General features: G+C 42.9%; 1 protein-coding gene across 4 annotated transcripts; it reads right to left on the reverse strand.

The window, feature by feature from the left end:
• Nucleotides 1-848: 848 nt before the first annotated feature.
• cabp1b (calcium binding protein 1b) lies at nt 849-25,307 on the reverse strand. Of its 4 annotated transcripts, none has more exons than XM_054744296.2 (8): nt 7,327-7,465; nt 3,934-4,105; nt 3,372-3,402; nt 3,153-3,296; nt 2,851-2,960; nt 2,672-2,746; nt 2,456-2,528; nt 849-1,693 (listed from the first exon to the last, which is right to left on the reverse strand). In XM_054744296.2, the coding sequence occupies exons 2-8, from the start codon at nt 4,012-4,014 to the stop codon at nt 1,668-1,670; spliced, it is 540 nt and encodes a 179-aa protein (XP_054600271.1). In that variant the 5' UTR covers nt 4,015-4,105; nt 7,327-7,465; the 3' UTR covers nt 849-1,667. The 4 variants fall into 4 exon arrangements, with proteins under 4 accessions (XP_054600271.1, XP_015796890.1, XP_015796885.1 ...); XM_015941404.3 differs by having other exon boundaries at nt 3,938-4,105; nt 7,327-7,459; XM_015941399.3 differs by lacking the exons at nt 3,934-4,105; nt 7,327-7,465 and adding an exon at nt 23,254-25,307.
• Between the last annotated feature and the right edge of the window lie 444 nt (nt 25,308-25,751).

The following is a 25,751-nucleotide window of genomic DNA, read 5'->3' on the forward strand; positions in this document are numbered from 1 at the left end:
AGTCTGAATCAGACCAACAGGATATTTTGTAAAATTTCTTTGGCTTTTTAATAAAGAAGTTTATTTTACTTCTTTACACACATTGATGGGTGTGAGATTAGAGATCTGAGTGTGTTCAAAGAGGTTATTTGATGAAATTATTCAATTCATTTGGAGGTATTGAAGCTGGAATTACTGCAATAATCATTCTTAAAGAGCAAGTCACCCCTTACAAGAAGTGTACTTCAGTCCCACTTCATGTTTGAAAAATGCAACAAATGCTGTTGCCTAGCAGACCGAGAGGGTGGAGCCACTAACAAATACACACACTCACGACATTGTGACATCATAATGTACCAGTTTACATAGCATACCTCTTAGCCAATAGAGGTGGCAGATTTATATTCAAATGCAGTGAAGAGTTTTTACCTGACAATGGCACAACACTGCCAGTTTTAGGCAGAAATTTTTAATTTTAACTAAAATGCACAAAAGTGCTAAACTATTGACTGTCTGCAGCACGATTAGACATGCATTTATATAGTTTATCAGAAAAAAAAGGTTGATTTGGGGGTGACTTGCTCTTTAAATTCACATTAGTCTTTTAACCCTCTGGAGGCAGGCGTAGCAGATTTACAACAGTTAAAACCTACCTACCTGGTTACTCCACATACGTATTTCATGAGCATTTTTTAACTCAGACGGACCCCTGAAGGACTTAGATGTTCGTCCTTTTATCAAAACTTATTTTGAGCCTGAGAGGGTGAATCAGTAAACCTACAGGAACCCAAAGATAAATCTAATACTTAAGCTATTAAAAATCTTTTCTTCGTACAATGTATCATGACACTAGTAAATACACCTGTAACAACTTAAAACACATTTTATGTAATCCCAGTAACCATGCAGGAAAATAATCAAAATGAGTAAAACATACAAGTCATAGAAAGACATATCACAGTAGCAAAGTTCATATAGCTTCTTTCCACATCATGTGCAGCTCAAGTTTGCACACTAAAAATTACAGATTGTCACAGAAAAGGAGGCATGGTGGTATTAAAGATGGAGGAACAGAGTCAGTGCTACATTAGACACAAATTACCAAACAAGACACCCAGGACATGTCAACAGCAACAACACACACACACACACACACACACACACACACACATACACGCACGTACACACGCACGTACACACGCACGTACACACACATACACACATATATGATATGACCATTCGGTTCAGTATTGCTTCTTTTTGTGCTTTTTATAACCTTGTGTCACCCTTGTTCATTTTAATATATAATCTATTTGCTACAGTCCTTAACAATAATGGGTTGAGCTACACAGCTCAAACATCACGTCACTTGTTAACCATAAGATCAAAAAACAGAAATATTAAAGAAATAGATGACCCTAAAACGCACTTTGCAAAAGTCACGAGTGCAGCCGTCGGTTTTGATTATGCTTGAAAGAACAGCAGCAGATTGTTTTTAACAGTGTTGCTTCTGGCTGTCGTCAGCCATTGTGCTTCAGCGAGGCAGTTTCAGGCCAAGGTTGATATGTTTTCTCCCTCTTATTCATTCATAGTTCAAAAAAGTTCACGATACATCAGTTTTCTCAGCCAGGGTCTCCCCCCCCCCCCCCCCCCCCCCCAAACTTCAGAGAAGACCACTCAGCAGGAACTCATCGGGACATCATTCTCACAAACTCTGTGAATTGAAGAAAATAATAGATTGTTTACATTCAGTTTGCGATAAATTACCACAAGATGAGCTGAAGGAATTAATGATGAATTAATCTATGAAGCAAGTCTGGAAAACGGTTTCTAAACTAAAACAAGTTTCAAGGGAAAATGTTTTATTCTTAATAAATCTGACAGCATATGAATGTAGAGTTTTCAAAGTCCAAGGCACTTTTGGTCTTAACACCCTGCAGCATTTGATGAAAAGAAAGTTCAATAGAAAGTTTAGTTAATGTGGGATACATAAATATCACACATTTAAGGTTCTAACTGTTAGGTTCAACACCTCCTTTGATAGTCTGTGTCACTCTTGTGCAACAAAAATATCTTTAGTCTGATGCTTCCTCTGATGTTCAGTTTACAGTTATTTATTGATGAACTGAACTTACTGTAGTTGGGAATATCACGGATCAACTGATAAAAAGGTGTTCGTTGTAATATTTTCATCCCTTGCAGTGTGCATGCATCTTTCTCACCACGGGTAATCTCTGAGGTGACATAATCCCTCAGCGGGAAGATAATCTGACAGACATTTGTTCATCCTTTGCCTCGGTATCAACATTGTACAGGATATGAGGCAAACATGTAGTGGGATCTAAATAGATGTGTGTGAGTGTGTGTGAAAACTATGCATGCACACACACACACACACACACACACACACACACACACACACACACACACACACACACACACACACACACACACACACACACACACGCTACAATACCTTCAAAGTCAACGTGTCCGTCTCCGTTGAGGTCGATGTCTCGTAGGATTTCTTCCAGATCTCTGTGTCCAACCTAGAAAAGTCAAGGCGTGTGAACTTCTGTGGCACTAATTCAGACTAAATTTACTTCTAGAACAAAGAGACAGAAATCAGACAGACAGTGATGGATGGAGCTCAGCAGCGAGGGAGGAAAACTCTTCAAGCAGCTTCTTTTACCTGCTGGCCTAGAAGCTTTTTCATCGCTTCTCTGAGTTCGGCTGTGCTGATCTGGCCGTCACCATTGGTGTCAAACTGAAATAGATCATCAAACCAGATGACTTCTTTGTCTGCACACTCTGTTTAGACTAATAATTCCACTGTACCATAATCAAAAGAGACTAATGTGTGCTCCTAACCTCCTTGAAAGCATCCCTCAGTTCTTTGACTCCGATCATGTCCGCTGTTTCCGCCAGAAGTTTGGGCCCCATAAGTTCAACAAAGTCCTCAAAGTCAACATGACCTCCCACTGTTAGAAAGATTCATAAGAGTGCTTAACCTCAACGCATCATTTAAACTCCAGATGACTTCATTTTCATATGCATGATGAAACATAAAGTCTGATGGGAAGTGGTTGTACGTTGCAGACTATTTGCAGACTGAATGACAAAATGAAGAAGAAACAGGGGCAAACATTTCTAAAATAATCTGTTTTAGTTACAATTCATGTTGATCTGCTGGCTCAGCTCTATTAGCTCCATCTCTGTTGGCATGTAGCCCATCGTCCTCATGCAGTTCCCCAGATCTTTACAGCCGATGAATCCATCTTTGTCTTTGTCAAACTCTTTAAATGCTTCACGAAGCTCTGAGAGCAACACACATGTATGTAAGACTCTAACATTTAATTAGTCTTCATTTTGCTAATTATAACCCAACCTACCATCCATTTCTTCCGGCCTCAGCTCTCGGTCCTGTGAGGGAAGCAAAATGCAAGGTTAGGATGAGAACATTGCTGACATGATAAAACTCATCGTTCCTCACGAAGCACAGCGCTGTGAAAAATGATGAAAACAGCCAGTTTGAGACATGAGCCAACAGTTTTCTGGTCAGCTTCCAACTCGACCGGAAGAGCTCGTTCAAGACTTTGCACAGCAGTGAAAAGATGCTGTCTCCTAGCAGCCTTTCAAAATCTGGCATCTGAAACAACGTGAATTAGGAGAAGAAATGGGAGATGCAGTAAGAAATCTCCTACCAGATGGGAATCCAGTCACTTTTTCTGGGTAACAGGGCTTAAAGTAAGCGAGGAGGAAATGCTAGACCACTGTCTCGATTTAAACACAAAATTCACCATTTTGTTCTGTTTTGACTGATTTAAAAACTATCCACCAAGACTTCAAGCCCTCAACATCATCTTAACACAACTCCACGTTTTGTTACCGTGCATCGCTGAACCCATCTGTGCATTCTTTTTTTGGCATGCACATTGAACATTCTGAACTTACGTACAGCCTGCCTGCTCTCAGCGAAGCCCTTGCGTAGGAAGATGCATGCAGGCCCAAGTACATTGTGCATGTTGGCTCCATTCTGGGCCAGGGCTACAAGTGGCTCAAGATAGGCCCCCCCAGATCCCCCCTCCTCACAGGACTGCACCGCTTTGTAGTTCTTCTTCTTGTCCTGGAGCAGCATCCAAGGTGAAGGGACCAGACACGGGAGCAGAGGCAAAGACAGGGTAGAGACTGTGACTCATTTAGTTGGGGCACGGTGTCAACAAGGAGCCCTCATGGAGAAAAAGGGAGGGGGTCCGAATCACTGGGGACGGATGGACACATGTCTGTCAGTCTTGAAGGTGTGGATTCAGGTTAGTCATGATGGGGGGAGGAGCCCAGACAAAACAATGTGTGAGATATCATGACACAGCATCTGATGCCATCTGAGAATGTGGGTCATCATCTCGTTTCACGTCAGAGATTCATCACACCCTACTTTAGATTCATCTTATATTTCATAAAAATCTTAAGTTATTCTAATTAATCACAAACGTTGTTATTGTGCATCTCTGAAAAGCTTTATCTCTTTGCTAATTGGCATTTTGCATAATTTATGACCACCACATTGAGTTCAGTGCTTGACACCAATAACGTTTTGGCTCAAGAAAACAATGCATCTATACCAGGTCCCTTGATATAATAATATTTATTATTATTATTATTATTATTATTATTATTATTATTATTGTTGTTTGGATTTATATGGTGCTTTTCAAGACACCCAAAGCACTTTCCATTAATCATGCATTCTCACTGCCAGTGATAGTAAGCTAGTGCAGCCACAGCCGCCCTGGGGCGGTCTGACAGAGGCGAGGTTGCCATTTTGCACCATCGGCCCCTCTGACCACTACCAACACAGGCAAGTCGGGTGAAGTGTCTTGCCAAAGGAGACAACAGCAGAATTGGCAGGAGCTGGAATCGGACCCATGTCCCTCCGGTCATGAGAGCAACCCGCTCTACTTCCTGAGCTACTGCTGCCCCAAAATGTACGGGCTGTTAGGTCGCTGGACCCCGCCAAGGCTGCCCTTTGTCACCAATTCTGTTCATAACTTTTATGGACAGGATTTCTAGGTGCAGTCAAGGTGTTGATGGGACCTGTTTCGGTGGCCTGAGGATCGGGTCTCAGCTTTTTGCAGATGATGTGATCCTGCGGTTTGATCAGGATGTGATCAAGAGCGGTTCGCAGCCGAGGGTGAAGTGGCAGAATGGGAATCAGCTCCTCTAAATCCAGGACCATGATCTGGAGCCAGAAAAGGGTAGAATGCCTTCTCCTGGTCAGGGATGAGGTCCTGCCTCAAGTGGAGGAGTTTAAGTATCTCTGGGTCTGGTTCACCAGTGAGGGAAAGATGGAACGTGAGATCGACAGGTGGATTGGTGCTTTGTCTGCAATGATGCAGGTGTTGTACCGGTCTGTCATGGTGAAGAGAGAGCTGAGCTGGAAGGACAAGCTCTCAATTTAACGGTCGATCTACATTCCTACGGTCACGAACTTTGGGTAGTGACTGAAAGAATGAAATTGTGGAAACAAGCAGCCGAAATGAGTTTTCTCCGCAGGGTCTCTGGGCCCTCACTTAGAAAATGTTGGAAGTCCAGGACCAGGACTGAGACAAATCCTATTATGATCATCACCTCAACATTCGTGTCGCAAAAAATTCCTGTTTAGATCAATTTGTGTAAGTTCAAACGAGTGTGGTCATTGGAGAAGAATTAGCTTTGATGGAAAATATTGAATTGTCCAAGTTTCCAAAAGTCTGCACTAAATTAAGCAAAACCAAACATTTAAAGTAAGAACTTGTTATTCCAACTCAGTTTGAACAAGCCAAACATGTAATGAGCCCATCTGATCGTTTGATGCACGTTAAAAAAATTCATTGTATCAGATTTTGTGACTGACGATGCAGCAACATTTATAGTTTTACATTTTCTATAAGTATTTTGATTAGTTGTCCTTTTTCTGAGCCAAGACAATGGTGGCATCCAGAAAACGTAGCAAAGATTCAGCCAGCTGTGAAATTAAAAAGACTAATCAGGCCAATCAAGCAGGGGGCAAATGTTGTTCTCACAGCGGTTGTCCCGATTACCGAGAGACCAACAGACTCATTCAAAACAGTCACAGCCTACAGAGCAGAAGCTAAGAAGTACAAAGAGCTGCTGGACCTTTAGCTCTCAGGTAGCTGTTAGCAATCCAGCTCTTTGTTAGGATATTTTATTAGGTATTATTCAGATTATTCAGTTGTAAGGACATTTATTCTCATCATACATTTTTAAAAGCTTGTTTTTCTTCCATTTCTACTAAAGTGGATCATATCTACTCTTACATAAATCAAAGTTGACTCAACATTGCACTGAATTCCCCAGAATCCATTTAACTGCTGCTTTAAATCTTTCTGATGTCTGATTCATACCCTCTCTGTGGAGAAATGATCAAAAACCCGCATATTTATATTTCATGCAGTCAAACGCTGTTTTATATGATCTACAAACGACCTCCACACTCCATCTGCCTGCCCTAAAGCCAATTTGTTCATTCCTTCAGCTTTCACTGCAGGAACGGATACCCACTGGGTAATCTGAGCAAGCGATGCATGGAACTGGGCTGTCGGTGGCTACATCATGCCAGAAAAGTACTACGAAGCCTCGTGCTGGTTATATAACATTTGCACAAAAAAAAAACCCACATCATCAAAGAGAAATCTACGGCTGTGAGAACAACTGAAGAACTTTTGCACCACTCACTCCTTTTGAACAGATGGCATCAACAGTTGCTTGTCATTCTCCTCAAGGATGTGCAGCTGCTCATGAAGAAACCTCTAAGTGTGTGAACCACTGAGATTGAGACTGAAGACAAAAGCAGCTAAGGTTGAAAATTTATTTTATAAAAGCTATTTTTTTATCACTAAATGACTCGGTGCTGGAGCTTGTTCATCAAATAAGATTATGATGCAATCTCCATTGTTTGTAAGATGCTACCTGACTGATAACATCTTCCGTCAAATAACACTAAAGTTTTTTGTAAATGATGAAAATTATAGTTTTGTAAAAGAATCTCTGCACCACACAATCGTCTATTAATTTCATGCAAAACTCATTTTTTTATACTCGATTCTTTGTAAACTATCACTAGAATGAGCCATTCTGTTGGCAAAGGAATGGATGAGCTGGATGTTAAAGATGCTGTCATCAATCAGAGTTCAGCTCATCCTGGCAGTGAAATGTCAAACAGAACCGAGGGATCAGTCAGGATGGATCTGATCAAATATCAGCCACGAGTCCAGCTGGGATACAGACATGCACTGATGATGGAGGGAGGGGGGACAACAGGGTGAAAAACCTCAGAATGCAGCTTACCTTCTTGTTGAAATTTTTTAGCGACTTTACTGAGTTCCCCATTGCAAAGAGACCCAAGACACGCAACTCCTCCTGTTTTATGTTTTCTCTCTGACCGTGCTCCTGTACCTGTCTGTGAGCACATGGGTGAGTGCGTATGTTTGCATGAGTTTCCGGGCATGCATTGGAACAGGAGTGATTAAAGAGGGAAATGGGTTCTTGTGGGTCATTGACTGATAGGGAAGGACATTTGGGAAGAGGGACTACAGGAGCCAGAGGAGAGGATGGGAGGGAAAGGACAAAGGACTGTGCAGGGCAGGGAGGACCTATAAGGGCAAGGACACTGGACAGTAGGAGGACAGGGAGACAAAAGAGGAAAATATGTAACGAATGACAAAGGAAAGGTCAGAAAAACATAAAGAAGGGAGAGGAAACATGCATGCTATCTGCGTGAGATGCCTGACTTATAAGGCAGGATTGCTTATTCATTCCAACCTCTCTCCTACAGAGTCTACCCTTCAACCTTCCCTCCCCTCTTCTCTCTCTCTCTCTCTCTCTCTCTCTCTCTCTCTCTCTCTCTCTCTCTCTCTCTCTCTCTCTCTCTCTCTCTCTCTGTGTGTGTCCATCACTTTTCCTCTTGCTTCTTTCCCACACCCTCCGCACCCTTTATGCCCCCTCCGACTCCCACTAACTCCACAGTTTTAAACCGTCTAGTTACAGAAGAAGCTGATTCAGACAAGCACATAACTTCCCCTGAGCAAGATGCTGCAGACACTAATCCACACATGTTACACACACACACACACACACACACACACACACACACACACACACACACACGCACGCACGCACGCACGCACGCACGCACGCACGCACGCACACACACACACACACAGACATGAAAATACACTTGATTAAACACACTGGGATGTGGGGCTGTGGAGCTAAAAATATTACACGCTTTCTCTCTCCCCGTCTCAACCCCCCTTCAGCGCACAAGGAGGCAACACAAAGTCATGAAAAGCTCGAAGGGCTCGGATTCAGATCAAAGCCAAACAATGTTCTGGAAATGACACACGAGTGCTGAATTATCGTGCTGGAGGATGCAAATGGGGCACGTGCAAATGCAAACGCACACAGACAGGCAAAGAAATGCTCACCCACAGCCAACACACACACACACACACACACACACACACACACACACACACACACACACACACACACACACACACACACACACACACACACACACACACACACACACACACACACACACACACACACACACACACACACACACACACACACACACACACACACACACCACACACACACACACACACAAACAGACACACACACACACACACACACACACACAAACACACACACACACACACACACAAACAGACACACACACACACACACACACACACACACACACACACACACACACAAACAGACACACACACACACACACACACACACACACACACACACACACACACACACACACACACACACACAACAATCTTTGTTGTGGAGGACAATTGATTTCTAAAAAGACTGTAAAGGCAAACGTAGCAAATTTTTTCCTCCACTCACTACACATTTGCATATGCATTGACCATCACAATATTAATAATTTACCAAATCTTTCTAGACTTTTGGCCTATTGGAAATAATCAAGAGGTATTTTATCCAATGTTTTTGTAGCTGTCAAAGAGTTTCATACCATGAATGAGGGCCAGTAACTAAATAGTAAGGCTACTGGTTCAGTCGTTCAGTTCTCATACTTAATTTATTTTGCACGTACATATTGAAATGCAATGCTTCTTTACAATTAATCTATGCCTAGGTATTATAAATAATTCATGCCCTTTTAATTCATATTTACTTTGTCTTTTTAGAAATCTTTTATTTAAACTTGCAGGTAGGTATTTTTTGTTTTCATTGTACATAATTTTTAAGTGATTAGCGTAGCATTCAACATTGTGTTACTGTCAAGTTGCCAACTGATGAAGTTATCAAGCTTGGATTTTTCTTTTCTTTTTTCAGAGTTGGACAATAAAGATGATGCACCACTCTTTTTACCAGAGAGCATGGTGGTCTGAGTCAGTCAGAAAGTCTGCTCAGAACTAAATACATTTACCAAAATCAGAGAGGCAGCCGGTAAGATAAACTTATAATATATTGCTGGTTGTGTGTGGACTTTACTGCTGGTAAATAAGAAATTGTTGGCCTGATTATTGATTGTTTGTTTGCCTAGGCGTGGCCCAAACAATTGAGATTCTGGGTGATTTGTTTGATTTAATCATAACATTGTGGTTGTTTGCCAATTAGTGAGACAAACACACTATTTCGCTATGGTTTTAGCAAAATTGTCTATGGCAGATTTCTCAATATTTCATGTGGTGATGAATCTGCTCCCAAAATGGTTTGTCCATTTTTGGGTTCTGTGGTTAATATCTGTATTATTGATGATAATTATGATAAATAGCTTCTATTTTTCTAAGGTAACTAAAAGTTAATGCTAAAAAATAATTATATAAAGTCTATAAATCTAATTTAAGGGTATATGTTGGCTTGTTTGAAGGCTTTTCACCTAGCCTGACCCGAAGTGACATGCTGAAAAATAAACATATAAGCAACAAGTAAAGCAAAATTTCAGTCTCAGAGTGAAATCCAGTTTTGCTACTGTGGGTGGATGTTTATCCCTCTCAAATGGGAAGGCACAAAATAGTGCAGAACTTGCCAGTTACATTGTAATATACCTTACACTCCCTACACCCCCAGCAGGTCCCTGAGGTCCAGTGACCAAAGCCTACTGGTTGTGCAGCACACCAGGCTAAAGACCAAAGGTGACCAATCATTTGCTGCTGTGGCCCCTCTCCCCCCTGAGCCTGAGATCAGTAGACTCAGTGGTCTCCTTTAAAAAGCAGCTGAAACTCACCTGTTCAAGCTGGTTTTGGTGTGCCCTTCATAATCACCCTCTCCTTATTCTGCTCTTTATAATTATTCTGCCTTTCCCGGGATCCACTGATTTCCCTCTTTCCTATTCATTTTCTCACTCCCTTTCCTTACATTAATATTTTTTAATCATAATTTTTTTCTCTCACTTTAAACATACTTTTAATCATTTTTTAAAATCTTTTTTATACTTTAATAGTTTTTTTGTTTATGTGAAGCACCTGGTGATTTTTATCTTGACAGGCGCTATATAAAAGATCTCTTTCTTTCTTTCTTTCTTTCTTTCTTTCTATATATATATATATATATATATATATATATATATATATATATATATATATAGTATGTTGGTTGTTGCAACCAGGCTGTACAAAATCGGGCATAATTGTTCACTCTTCTTTGACTTTGGAAAGTGAGGAGACCCATCCAATAAAGTGGCACCGCTGTTACGGCTTCTTGCACCCAATGGGGCATTTACAAATTCATGTCTATGCTTTGAACAGCTGAGGAGAAAGCTCATAACTGTAGTGTTTTATATCAGAAATACAAATGAAGAAATAAAAGAATTGTGTGTAACCTGTAAGATTTTCTTTGTGTTTGTTTTGTTTTCTTCAGATTTCACAGTCTTGAAACGCTAATTAGCCAACTGACTATCAAAATAAAAGCGTTGCCTTATAGCTTTGTTTTGATGTAAAATAAATGTTTTATTTTTTACATTTTACAGTGGGAAATACTTGTAATGTATCAGTTTTGATCAAAAGTTGACCAAATATCGTACAAATAATATGTACCGCATTCATTGTGATTTTGTTATTTAAGGGACAAAGTAGACTTTTATTTTCATGTCAGGTCATGCTTTTATCTGTAGCAACAAGCAGCGCCATGACGCAGTGGAGTATGGTTCTGTTCTAAATGCCGTCCTCACCCTCCCATTCTCGGTAGAACAGACTCTAGTGTACTAGCCAAGAACACACTTGTTAACTACACAATAATTTTCTAGAGTCCTTGGGTAGTAAGAAACTGCCTGTGACTCCATATTTAGCCACACTCCACTTTTTTTTGTTTCCTTTTACTTCTTATTCATCCATCTGTTTTCCACCACACACTTGATCACTGAGGCAAGAAGTTCAGAGGAGAAACTCAGAACTCCTCTTGGGAGATCCTGAGCATTCCCAGGCTGTGTAGGATATATGATACTTCTAGTGAGTTGAGGTTTCCAGAGGAAGAATACCAGGAAGCATCCTAATCATATGCTTGAACCACCTCAACTGACTCAGTTCAATGGGAAGGTCCAACAACTGAGAAACAGACATTAGTCTGGCTCTTCTCCACCCTGCCTTCATTCAAAAAGTAAACTCCAAGATATGTAAAACAAAAATCCCATCCTTGAGCGTGCAATCCAAAAGCCTAACTACACATTTTTAGAAATGAAGTCAAATCCACTGACCCTGGACATTTTCTGCAATATTTTTGCTATTTTATAATAAAAAAAATTTTAATTGAAAAGAATCAGACAAAAACAGACCGAACAACTGATATTTGATGTGTCACTGAAGAGTGATTTTATACCAAATGACGTCAATACAGTTGGGAAAGTTTCGGTCTTCCACCTGGAATAAATGACGACTACAACGAGGGGGTACAGAAATGTGATTGATCAGCAGACACATCATCTTAATGAAGGTTAAGATTTCCATAAAGTTCAACTTGCCTATAATAAAAAACTAAGTTTTACTGTAAATGTATAAAATATGTTCAATTCCAAACCCACTATGTCTTCTTTATTAGCTTTTTGTTGAAAAATTACCAATTTGTAGAATTTATGAAACATTTCCTGAACTGAGTGAACCTTCTGCAAACGGATCAGGGTTAGAAATCACACTGCCTCCTGGAATCAGACTTTTCGTTCAGATTAGTCTGCATATTGATCCTTTGTCGCTGTCTAAAGCAAACATGCACTAAAAGCCTCCCCTAAAAAGTATCCACAAGCAGCATCCACTCCTGCGGTAACGTCAGTCGCTCCAGCTCTAATGGACATCCTCATTCTCTCCTCTCCTGGTCGACCTTGTCTCGTCTCCGTTATTCTAATGAACACATTCACGCCAAAGTTGTTTCAAGTCGAGCTCCCATTCAGAATCGGCGCAGCTCCTCTTTGTCACTCTGCCCATGATTCATCCAGCCTCTCACCGGAGGCTCATTGTGAACTTCAGAACACATCAGACGTCAGATACAGCAGCCGTCCGCTCTTATAATGTCACACCACAGCGTGCACGGGCATCATTTCCATCTCTTTCCCTCTTCCTGCCTGTGTCCTTTTCTTACATTTACTCACTCACTCGGAAACACTCGAGAACTATTTTCAGGATGCTGCATGGCAACAGCACCCCTCCTAGAAAAGTCAGTGTGAGGCTGTTATTGGGGTATTTGGATGACATTTACATTAAACTGCAAAGCTATTTACCTTGGATCTGTTTCTTTCAGCAGAGTTGGAAAAAAAAAACATTTGCGTCATCTTCTAGACATCTTCGAGACGTCCCACAGTTATCCTGATTAATCCAAAACAAATCTAATTATTTCCTGTTATTCTGAATCACACAGAAGTTGTGAACTTTTACTCACAATGTGTTTTTTTTAGCATTTCTTCTTTCTATTTGTTTTATTTTAGTTCCAGACCTTCACAGACATTTAGCTCCGTCAAAGAAATTCTCTGCATTGGCTCTAATCCTGATCGCCAAAAGGAGGGGATTAACCAAAGGGTAAAATTTCTACCTCCATCTTTAGCTGTGCAGATTTAAAAATACCCCTCTGTGTCTAAAAATAGCCTGTTACACTCCAAATAAACTGCCAGCATACGCTGGAGGGAGAGAAGATGATGTTCCTAATCTCTCCTTACTCCCACTTTTAAATCAGTTTCTTTTTTCATTAATAAGTATTTTCTCTGCTTCCAGTCCCTCTAAGACGTCACCAAGGTCAGCGTGACCCACAGCAGCAAAACAGGAAGATTTCTAAATAGGAAAGGAAATGAGCAACAAAAACTAAGTAAGTGAGCAAATAATCTCTTTATTTTTGATGAGGGTAGAAAAGTGGCCTCTCCAACAGCTCCTTTTCATCCCAATTTATCACATCCACTTCATATCCCTTCTCTGATACAAGTTCATAACAGGGCACTGGATTTATTCTGTCAAATGGTTTAGACTTATTGGTACAGTGATTGCACCCTCTGCTGGATAACTTTCACATAATTTTCTTTTAAATTGTCATTTTCAAAGAATCCTTACAGTCAATATCAATTTTTGACCAAAATGTCTTCCAAATATTTTCTTGGGTTGTCTAAAGATCATTAGGACATTAAACGTTGAGTTGTGTCAACAGGTGCCACTAAACCTAGTTGCTTAAACCAACACTAAAGACTTTTTGACACTTTAAACTATTGTTTTCAAACTGGTTTCAATGGTTCTTGAGCCATTAAGTTGAACAAGTTCACACTGGACAGCACTCTGTAGCCTCTGCTGACCAGAAACCATACTTAACAGTTTTGTGGTTCTGGCAGGAACACTAGGGAAGTCTCTACTCCACGTGCTTTATGGCTATAGCTGTTTATTTTGCTGGCATCTAATATAAAGGCAGTTATCTTTTTGAGTTTGTTAACTGCCATTAAAAACAAGAAGAAGCTTTGTTAACTGCCAAGAAGAAGAAGAAGAAGAAGAAATAGTCATCATCTAAGTAAACTTCTTTTGTCTGCATCCTGGCGGAGCCTGGAAGTAAAAGTAAGAGAGTAATGTCTTTGAAGACAAAGTTAAGAGTTACCACTGGCTTGGCCTACACTTGCTTGAAGGAGCTGAAGGAGGCTACAAAATCAAAGACTTATGGTGACCTGGCTTTGTTGCTATTGGACTTGTAAGTCATAATTATTATTATTTTTATTTTTTGGTTTGTTTGTTTGTTGCTTTAAATTCAAAGTGTACCATAAACTGCCTGGCCCAAAAATTGTATAAAAACTGTCACCACCAATAAGAAAAGGTCACACTAATATTTTGCTGGACCGCCTTTAGCTTTGATTAGGACACACATTCGCTGTGGCATTGTTTACCATACCATACCATACCACCTTTATTTATATAGCACTTTAAAAACACAGCCATACAGCTGACCAAAGTGCTGAACAGTCACACAATAATAGAAATAAAAAACATAGAACAGTACTATAAAATACAGCCAACAATAAAAAAAGACAAGTCAATAAAAAAGGACCAATAAAACCTTACAATGGCTGATAAAATAAGAGTATTAAAAACAAAACTAACAGCTAACTGTTAAAAGCAAGGGTAAAATAGTGTGTCTTTAGTCTAGACTTAAAATCTGCCAAGGTGGATGCCAGTCGAACTGTGACTGGAAGTTCGTTCCACAGTTTAGGACCCGCGACAGAGAAAGCTCTTTGGCCGCATGATTTGTAACACGCTTTCGGGACCTCAAAGAGCAACAGGCTGGAGGACCTGAGTGTGCGACCAGGAGTATAAATTGAAAGAAGATCAGATAAGTACACGGGGGCAAGACCATGGAGGGATTTGAAAACAAAAAGTAGCATTTTATATTGGACTCTGAAAGTGATGGGCAACCAATTAAGGGATCTGAGAACTGGTGTTATATGCTGGCGCCTGTCAGTACGTGTTAGGAATCTAGCAGCTGTATTTTGAACAAGTTGAAGTCGGGCAAGGGTTGACTTATTGACACCCAGCAAAACTGCATTTGAGTAGTTGAGCCTAGATGTGATTAAGGCATGAACAACTGATTCCAAATTTTTTCTAGATAAAACAGCTCTTAATTTGGACAGATGGCAGAGTTGGAAAAAACAAGATTTTACACTGGCATTGACCTGGGCGTCTATCCTTAGAGATGAATCCATCTTCACACCCAGGTTTGTCACAATGGTTTTTAGATTTTGAGAAAGAGATGAAAGATCTGGGGTTTGGAATGAGCTAGATCTGACCAAATTAAACAGAATCAGTTCAGCCTTGGAATCATTGAGATGCAGAAAATTTGTGGCCAGCCAACATTTCACATCACGTAGGCAGTCTAGAAGAGGCTGGATGGATTGCTGGGGTTTCACCGACATGTAAATCCGACAGTCGTCAGCATATAAGTGATATTTAACAGAGTGTTTTTTTAGGAATAAGCTGAGGGGAAGGAGGTAAAGACAAAACAACAAAGGCCCCAGAATAGATCCCTGCGGGACCCCACACAAGAGAGGAGCAGAGCGAGATGAGATGCTGTTCAACACCACCCGTTGGGACCTGTTAGACAAATAAGACCTAAACCAAGTTAGGGCTGGACCACGTATTGCAGCAACCTCCTCTAAGCGTAATAAAAGGATGTCGTGGTCGACGGTGTCAAAGGCGGCGGACAGATCGAGAAGTAATAACACAGCATAGGAGCCAGAATCAGTAGCCATGAAAATGTCGTTGAAGACATGGAGGAGAGAGGACTCAGTGCTGTGCAGAGGTCAAAAACCTGACTGAAAGACATCCATTATGTTATGATCGGCTAGATGAGCTGATTGCTGATCATAGACCACCTTTTCCAGAATTGTTGCCAGAAATGGAAGTTTGGAAATAGGGCGATATTAGAAAGAACCGAGGCGTCAAGGCCTGGTTTCTTTAGAAGCGTCTGAACCACAGCATGTTTAAAGACAGGGGGTACAACACTGGAAATAAGACGGGTATTGATAAAGTGTAGGATATAATGACCTATAGCTGGGAACACCTCTTTCAGGAGGCGCGGAGGAAGGCTATCGTCTTGGGAACCAGATGGTTTCATCAACAGAAGCAAAGATTACAGGCATGGAAGGGAAATAGGTTCAAAGCTGAGGAAGGGTAGCCTGGCAAGTATTATTTAGTCTGGCCACGCCCCTTTGACGGCTCTCGGTTGTGGGGCGGGTTCTACCGTTGTCTTTCAAATGATCTCTGCATTCCACTGGACAATGAATGACTATGTTTACATGCAGCCAATATCCGGGTTATGATCGGGTTAAGGTCGGTGTTCGGGTTTCTAAGTTGATCAGAGTAACCCATTTACAAGCATAAATAGAAAGAGTTACCCCTAACTTGCATAACCCGATATAAATGCGGATGTTGGGGTAGCGTCAGGACGTATGGACTACGTCCAGACGCAACATGCGTCATTTCCGGTTCTTCTTGTTCCAGTATCCGTGAAAACAACATGTTTCCCAGTTCGGAAGAGATAGCGACCGTGTTTGTTTGCGCTTTAGTTTCCTCGTCACTCCAAAAGTGTGGTGCTGTACCGCTACTCGCCATGTTGCTCCCAACTTGTTGTTTACTTCAGGTGTTCTGGCGCATACAAGACGTCTCGCTACTCAAAAGACCAAGATTCCTTGCGAACAGAGCATGCGCAGAACACACGCTTTGATGGGGATATCCCGATATGCGTTTACACGACCAAACATTCGGGTTAGAAAAGGGTTACCCCAGGTGTAGTAACCGGGTTTTTAAAAAAACGGTTATGAGCATATCCGGGTTTTTGGCGGTGTTTACATGGACCTGCGGAACCGGGTTATTGTGAATATTTGGGTTTTAAAAGGGTTACTGGCTGCATGTAAACGCACTCAATGTGGCATACTCTTGTTTCACTCTGTTGCATCATCCCACCCACCAGGCATATAGAGTGCCCTGATTGGCCCACAAAGCGGATAAAGCTCTTGCCTGGGACCAATCCCAGCTCTTTATGTGTTTGAAAACCCTCTAGAGAGCTGTGATTGGCTAGCCAGAGTCCTGGTAGGAGCTGCGGAGGTTCCAATGGAGCGTGCCTAGACCAAACTTTGCAAAGCAAGAATTTGGTCTAGTTCACTAGGCTAGAGGAAGGGCGCTGTATTAAAGGTTAAGGTAGGAAGGGTGTGCAGAGGGAGTGATAAGCTAGCCCTGATAGAGGAAACCTTTTCAGAAAAGAAATCTAGAAACTGATCTGGGAGATTTGGTGCAATAACTGAGCAGTTGGACTCATGAGGAACGAGAACCAAATTAATAGTTTTGTAAAGAACTTTTTGATTGGACCGGTTTGCAGAAATAATTATAGAAAAGTAATAGCTTCTGGCATGCATAACTGCTTCTGCAATATCAGATTGTTTATTTCCATCTGGTGTTGCATTAATGTTTCACCAAGATCTTGCCTTGATGATAGTGGAGTCTGACTGCTGCACAAAGCCTTCTCTAGCACATCCCAAAGATTCTCAATGGGGCTAAGATCTGGACTCTGTGGTGGCCAATCCATGTGTGAAATTAGGTCTCATGCTGCCTGAACCACTCTTTCATCATCTGAGCCCGATGAATCCTGGCTTTGTCATCTTGGAATTAGGGTTGTCACGATACTAAAATTTCAAAATCGATTCGATACTGGGGGGGGGGGGGGACTCGATACTCGATTTCGATACCTTTTAAAAACACCAATTTATTGAACAAGTTTATTCAAAAAATAACATTCCTCAATTTATATTGCAAAAATTAAATTTTAATAATTAAGTGTGTAATGTGCTTAAACCTTTCAAGTATCAGCACTTTTTAAAACGTGCATACAAAAACTGGCGAAAGTTAACACTTTAAATCATGAATTGTCTCACTATATATACACTATTTGCAGAGTGATGTTTTGCTGCTTAAACTCTGTTTAAGGTGCATTTTTGTCATAAGATGTAATGCCATATGTTTTGTTCTGGGCGAACATAAGGATGCCCACCGGTACACTTGGTACCAGGGCAGCCTAGGTCACAGGTCGATGATAGATTTTGTAGTCGTATCATCTGACCTGCGGCCGTATGTTTTGGACACCCGAGTGAAGAGAGGGGCGGAGCTGTCAACTGATCACCACCTGGTGGTGAGTTGGATCAGATGGCAAGGGAACATGCCGCGTAGACCTGGCAGACCCAAACGCATAGTGAGGGTCTGCTGGGAACGCCTGGCAGAAGAACCTGTCAAGACGGTCTTCAACTCCCACCTCCGGCAGAGCTTTGACCACGTCCCGAGAGCAGTGGGGGACATTGAGTCCGAGTGGGCCTTGGTCCACTCTGCGATTGTCGAGGCGGCTGTTGCTAGCTGTGGTCGTAAGGTGGCCGGTGCCAGTCGTGGTGGCAACCCCCGTACCCGCTGGTGGACACCAGAGGTTCGGGGAGCCGTCAGGCTGAAGAAGGAGGCCTACAGGGCGTGGCTGGTCTGTGGGTCTCCGGAGGCAGCAGACAGGTACCGGATACCCAAGCGGGGTGCAGCAGTGGCAGTTGCCGAGGCAAAATCTCGGGCGTGGGAGGAGTTTGGTGAGGCCATGGAGAAAGACTATCGATCGGCTCCAAAGAGGTTCTGGCAAACTGTCCGGCGCCTCAGGAGAGGAAGGCAGCAACTCGCTCACACTGTTTACAGTGGGGATGGGGAGCTGCTGACGTCAACTGAGGCTATAGTCGGACGGTGGAAGGAATACTTTGAGGAGCTCCTCAATCCCACCATTGCGCATTCCGAGGAGGAACCAGAGCTGGGAGGCCTGGGGATGGACTGTCCGATCTCGGGGGCAGAAGTTGCTGAGGTAGTCAAACAACTACACAGCGGCGGAGGTTCGTCCTGGGTATCTCAAGGCTATGGATGTTGTAGGGCTGTCATGGTTGACACGTCTCTACAACATTGCATGGTCATCGGGGGCAGTTCCTAGGGAGTGGCAGACCGGGGTGGTGGTCCCCATCTTTAAGAAGGGTGACCTGAGGGTGTGTTCCAACTATAGGGGGATCACACTCCTCAGCCTCCCTGGAAAGGTCTACGCCAAGGTACTGGAGAGGAGGGTCCGATCGATAGTTGAATCTCAGATAGAGGAGGAGCAATGTGGTTTTCGTCCTGGCCGTGGAACTGTGGACCAGCTCTATACCCTTGCAAGGGTGATGGAGGGGGCATGGGAGTTTGCCCAACCAATCCACATGTGCTTTGTGGATTTGGAGAAGGCTTATGACCGTGTCCCCAGGGGCACCCTGTGGGGGACGCTCCAGGAGTATGGGGTGGGTGGCTTTCTGTTAAGGGCCATTCAGTCCCTTTACCAGAGGAGCGTGAGTTTGGTCCGCATAGCCGGTAGTAAGTCGGACCTGTTCCCAGTGAGGGTTGGACTCCGCCAGGGCTGCCCTTTGTCACCGGTTCTGTTCATCACTTTTATGGACAGAATTTCTAGACGCAGCCGTGGTGTGGAGTGTGTCGAGTTTGGTGGCAGGAGAATCTCGTCTCTGCTTTTTGCGGATGATGTGGTCCTCCTAGCTTCATCCAGCTCTGACCTTCAGCTCTTGCTGGGTAGGTTCGCGGCCAAATGTGAAGCGGCTGGGATGAGGATCAGCACCTCCAAATCTGAGACCATGGTTCTCGACCGGAAAAGGGTGGCTTGCCACCTCCGGGTCGGGGGAGAGGTCCTACCTCAAGTGGAGGAGTTTAAGTATCTCGGGGTCTTGTTCACGAGTGAGGGTAGGAGGGATCGGGAGATCGACAGGCGGATTGGTTCGGCGTCTGCAGTGATGCGGACGCTGAGCCGATCTGTCGTGGGGAAGAGGGAGCTGAGCCAGAAAGCCAGGCTCTCGGTTTACCGGTCGATCTACGTCCCAATCCTCACCTATGTTCATGAGCTTTGGGTAATGACCGAAAGAACGAGATCGCGGATACAAGCGGCCGAAATGAGTTTCCTCCGTAGGGTGGCCGGGCTCAGCCTTAGAGATAGGGTGAGGAGCTCGGACATTCGGGAGGGACTCGGAGTAGAACCGCTGCTCCTCCGGATCGAAAGGAGCCAGTTGAGGTGGTTTGGGCATCTGGTCAGGATGCCTCCTGGACGCCTCCCCGGGGAGGTGTTTCGGGCATGTCCTGCCGGCAGAAGGCCCCCGGGTCGACCCAGGACACATTGGAGAGGTTACATCTCCAATCTGGTCCGGGAACGCCTTGGGGTCCTGCCGGAGGAGCTGGTGGACAAGGCCGGGGAGAGGACGGCCTGGAGCTCCCTAATTGGGATGCTGCCCCCGTGACCCGGACCCGGATAAGCGGAGGAAGACGAAGACGAAGACTTTTGAACAACTCTGTTGGTCAATAAAGGGAGAAAACAAATTTCTCCACAGCAGGACAAAGGTACATCTACCGGTAATCTTAATAAAAACAGACTGGCGCACGGCAGTGACGTCATTAAAAGCGCTGGTTAGATTAGCAGCAGCTAGTCTGTTCACGCCTAGAAATCCCAGACTCGCTCCAAACGAACAGGGGAATCATGTTAATGATTCCTAACAAAACCTTTCGACATGAAGATGTTTTGGTGCAGATAATGTCTTATTTCGAGGCTGCACCACGGGTGCCCGTCCGCACCCATTATATGGATATACGCTGATGGCGATTCGCCGATGGATCTAAATACCCCGGGGAATCCAAGTAGCACCAAAGTTGTCAGTGTGAGTAAACAAACGTACTGCATGCTAGAAATTAAGTCCGGGGTGCAATAAACGGGAGTTTTCCTTTAAGCATATGAGCGTGAATATACAACTACGTGTCGGACTTGGTATGCTAATTAAGTTGGGCTGTGAAGCGCCTCCCAAATTCGCTGTTGCCATCATTAACAAAACTTGGATCGGAGACAACTCGCGTGGGAAATTGCAATGTAGCCATGCGGCGTCTTCTCCTGTTTGTCTGGGAGGCGGAGGCTGCTTTACGGCATCTGGCTGTCGTGCGTGTCGGTGTACTTGAAGAAGGCTGTGTATATGTGAGACTCCATAATATCGATACCACAGGGATGGAATATCTCATTTAGATACCACTTTTAGTATCGATTTACATCTAGGTATTGATTTTTTGACAACACTACTTGGAATATGCCATGTGCCATCAGGGAAGATGGAATAACCTGGTTTCTCTGCTTGATGCATGCCAATGATCTGACCCTTCTCAAACAGACTAACATCTTTTTCACGACCACCAGATGGGTATTTCCACATGGCTGTTTAAGAAATGAGAAGCAACTGGTTCCACCTGTTGGGGTTAAATAACTTGTTGCAGCTGAAAGATGATCACATGCAGGAATTATCCAATAGGCGGCTCCTACCTGAATCCAGGTGGCAACTTTGGGGGGGGGGGGGGGGGGGTTGGTTGTATTGTTACACATGGTCTTAAAGTATATTACTCTTTACATTTAGTCAGCTAGGTTTAGTGGGACCAGTTGACATAACTTGGTTAAGTAAATTCAACATGTCATTTCTTACAGTGTAATCATGGCTGATCAGAAGTTCCTGCATCATCTTATTTATTCTGGCTGCATTAAAAATTAAAACGACAAACTATTTTAAGAAAGCTAAAAGCCCCCTGACTGTCAGTCATCTGAACCCATGTTTTATCAGCATAATTCATGGATTTAAAAACGAATCACTTGAAGCATTAAGCAACTCTTTCATTCACCAGTTAATCTAATCATTTTTGTCACTCAGCATCTTTTTCTCAAGTGCTTTTGCCAAGATGAGAGAAAAAAAAACACTGCTGCGCTCTAGTCTCTCATAATCAGGTCTTGATGGGCTATTTTTAGTTTCAACTCGCAGCAACCGAGTCCTGTTGGGATTGTATCGAGATTCTGATGTTACATAAGAAAGGAATGAAAGAGTTTGCAGAGTTTGACATCTCAGCCTGCGTTCTGTGTTGAGCTGCCTTTTCAAGGAGAAGATGAATTCTTAAAAGATGAATTCTGCAAACGTTGACGCAAACTTGAGTCTACTCATTAAGTCGCCCTGACTGAGAGGGCTGGGATGTCATCAAAAAACATAACAGTTTGTCCTCATGAGACACTTTCTTCAGGGCTCTTTGATGTCCAAATCCCAGAATTCCACCAAAATAACAAACTTTTATGTGATTGTTCATTGATGACCATAAATGCCAAATGACCCCCTCCTTCAGCAGTTCTGGAGATTTTGCACATCTCTCCATGGATTTATCCTCCCTGGAATCTCTGATTGAGGCTTTTGGCCTGGATTGAGAGGAGCTATATCTGGAACACATTAGTGCATGAGGAGGTAATTGTCTCCTCTTGAGCTGCTCATCAGCAGCTCAAAAAAAGGAGGATTTAGACTAAAGATAAAGGAAGAGAGAGCAGGAGGGAAAAACGCTGTAGCAGTTTGAATTTTTTCTGAAAATGTGAACTTTTTCCACATATTTGGAGAAAAACTTGGGTGTTTTACTCATCATGGCATTTTATTGGTGTGTCTTTGAAACATTTTCCACACAGCAGGTAAATGGATAACCCCCGCCTGTTGCTCTGGTGACCGTCACAATGAAAGCCATTGTATTCATATTGGGATGAAAGTAACTGACACCAGATCTGCACAGGAGCCAGATTTGGACTCTAAACGCTGCACATTCATATTCAATCTGCTTCACTGGGGTGGCCACAGGTCCAATCACAGGTTTGGTTCCAGCTTCACCTGCAGAGCAGCAACACTTTCACTGAGCGCCTTTAGTGCAGGTAGAACCAGAACTCAGCGCAGAGCGTTAAATACTAGTGTCATGTGCTTTTTTATGGTTTCTATAAATACTTTCACCTATATGTCACATTGCAAATGAGCCCAGAGGGGGAAGGTAAAAATGTACCCAGTGTACAAAAATAGCTAAAGGGTTGTCTCCAGAGGCAAAGTGGTGCAGTTTTATCTTTTTTATGACATTTTGAATTAAGCTAAATGATAAAAGTGAGTTTAGATATTTTTGTATTTTTAAGCAAATTTTTGAATGCAGCATGCAAGATTTCTTTAAATCTATGCTGCATCTGCTCCATGACTTTTTACAAAGTCGAAATCATTCCAAACAACCGGCAGTTCATTATGCATTTCAGTGGAAATACCGTTTAGTTACACTAAATACAAACTTAAAAATAACGTTTGTGTGAAATAAAACCCAAAGGAGGATAAAAGTTGTGGTTAGAAAGCACCTTTTAAACTCCTCTTACCTGCCCAAAGACTGACTTGACTATGGGATGAAGGCTGGAGTCACACTCAGATGTTGTGCTCAGCCTTTTGGATCTGGATCTGGGCCGGACGTTTGCTGCTGGTGCATCAGAGCTGAGGCTGGAGGACGAGCCGGTGACTGCTCTCTCTCTGTGCTCGAAAAATAAATCTGCCTCATCCGTGTGTTTCAGGTTGGAAGGGGTCGGTGAGGTCCTCTTACCCTGCCAGGAACCTCCCTGGGGGTGCGCTGCAGAAGCACGCTCACCTCTTGGAGAGTCTTGATGATGAGGATGAGGATGGCGGTGGTGAGTGGATCTGGGGGGCTTGATGCGCTCTTTGTGATGCCGGTTCAAGTGCCTGATGTCCTCCTGAGCGTCTTCATCATCATCTTCTTCATGCAGGTGGCTTGGCTGCCGGTGCGAGTATCTCTTCTGCACACGATGTTGATCCGCTACATGTCGGAACTCGGTGCGTCTTGGTTGGCACAGAGGTCTCCGCGCGCTGGTCTCGCAATCCCTTGTCCACGCTGCTTCCTCTGCGGGATGATGCTGAGCGCGGGGGCTCCGGTGGCCATGTGGACCGTGATCCGACCTGCGGTGGAGCCCTGATGGTCCCAGCAGGGAGGTGGTCGAGTCACCTTTGGGAAGAGGGGCGCTCATCGTTGCTTTCCCGTCTGGTGCTGCAGGACGAAAGTCAGAAACACCGATGAGAGCGCAGGTGTTCTGCTCTCTCCATCACCGGACGGTCCGTGGAGGTGGAGCAGCAGCTGGAGCTGATGTGGTAGCAGGCGGTCACCCAGCAGCTTCACGGGGCTCGGCCGGCAGCAGCGCAGCGCTGCAGGATGTCGCACAGTCCACGCACAAAAGTTCATTAAGACGCACGTCACCAACCAACAGATCCTTCCTCTCATAATTGGATGCTGCCGTGTTGGTCGATCTCACAGAAAGCTGCTTAAATGTAGACTCCAGAGTTTAATCACATCATAACACAAAAGTCCAGGTAACATTTGTCACTTTTTATTTTCGTGGTGCAGATACAACTCTCCAAAAGTTGTTTTTCAAGGTGTAAGAACTAAATAATGCACAAAAACCCGCTTTACCCTTCTTTTAAAACAAAATCTTTAATTGAAGAAAATTTGAGGAGCCATAAATAGTAATTCACAGTGAGTCATTTTGTGTTTATTTATGTCTGGAAATATTAGGTGAATAAAGCTGCGTACTTGTTCTTAATAAAAGCATACACTTCAATATATAATGTTTGTTCTATAAGCACTTGTCATAATATTCCTACTATAGGGAAAACTGAAAAAAAAAACTAAAACACAAACATTAACACCCCCTGTGCAAAAAAAAGGTTTTTATTGCCATTTTAATGTGTTTCTGGTTGTTTTGCTTAATTTAATTTCAGTATTTTAGATCATTGTAACTCATATATGAATCATTTATTTGTTCTGAAACAAGATGTCATCAGTTAGACAACAATTAGCTGAAAACAAGTGTGTCAGTCCTCTCCTCCCTTCTGCCCACTGTGGGCACCTCTGCAGCAGATAGGTGATATTATTAACTCATGCAGCCAACTAGACTGAGCTCTTTTGAAATGTAATTCAGTGATAAACCAGAGAAATGTGAGCAGCTTTTGGCCTCTTTTCTCTGGAGGCTTTTCGTTCTCTGACATCTGTGTCTCTTCTGCTCTGGGGAGAGCCAAAGAAGCATCACTCTGTTGGACTAATGCCTGCTTCAGAAGCAGCCTGCTTTAACGTCTCTGCTGCTTTTTCAACAGGAGGAGCCAGATCTAAACATTTAAGTCTTAATTTAGAGCAAAATTATTTCTTATTGAGATTTTCTAATAATTTTCCAATATTTAGATTTGAATTCTGAACACTTGATTGGATTAGCTTCAAATTATTTTTAGCACTCAACAGACATTAAGGCAAATCCAAGGGAGCCTCGGGGTGCAATATGGCCTATTTAGTGAGATGTCTCAAATTAATAATAATAACAATGTTGGTAAAAGGGATGTGCAAAAATAAACAATAAAAATACCATCAGAAATGAATTTTTTGACAGTTGGCCGTGGGAAGGGATTTCTACTCTAAAAGGTCAAACATTGATGGCAAATACTGCAGTGGACGCAGCTGTGGCTCTGTGTTCACAAACAGCAAAAATATTTATTATTAACTCACTCATTTTAAATACAAAAATGACACACCCATATGACAAACCCACAAAACCACACAAAAGGTTTTTGTTTTTTAAACAGTAAAGTGTGGTGCTATTAAACCTGACTTATCGGGTGATAACAACCTAGAAGGTATAGGGACAGTCTGGGTCCATTATTATAACAATCGAAGCAGGTTCTGGAAACAGCATCATGGGAAAAACTTGCATCAGATCAATTGTGTAAGTTTCCACCCATCAGACAGCTTATCTCAGGTCAGATCTTACATCTGCTGTGTGTAGACCCTGACTCTTGGAACAGTTTAATATTACTAAAACATTCA

The sequence above is a fragment of the Nothobranchius furzeri genome, chromosome 6 (assembly GCF_043380555.1).
Source record: "Nothobranchius furzeri strain GRZ-AD chromosome 6, NfurGRZ-RIMD1, whole genome shotgun sequence".
NCBI classification, from domain to species: domain Eukaryota; kingdom Metazoa; phylum Chordata; class Actinopteri; order Cyprinodontiformes; family Nothobranchiidae; genus Nothobranchius; species Nothobranchius furzeri.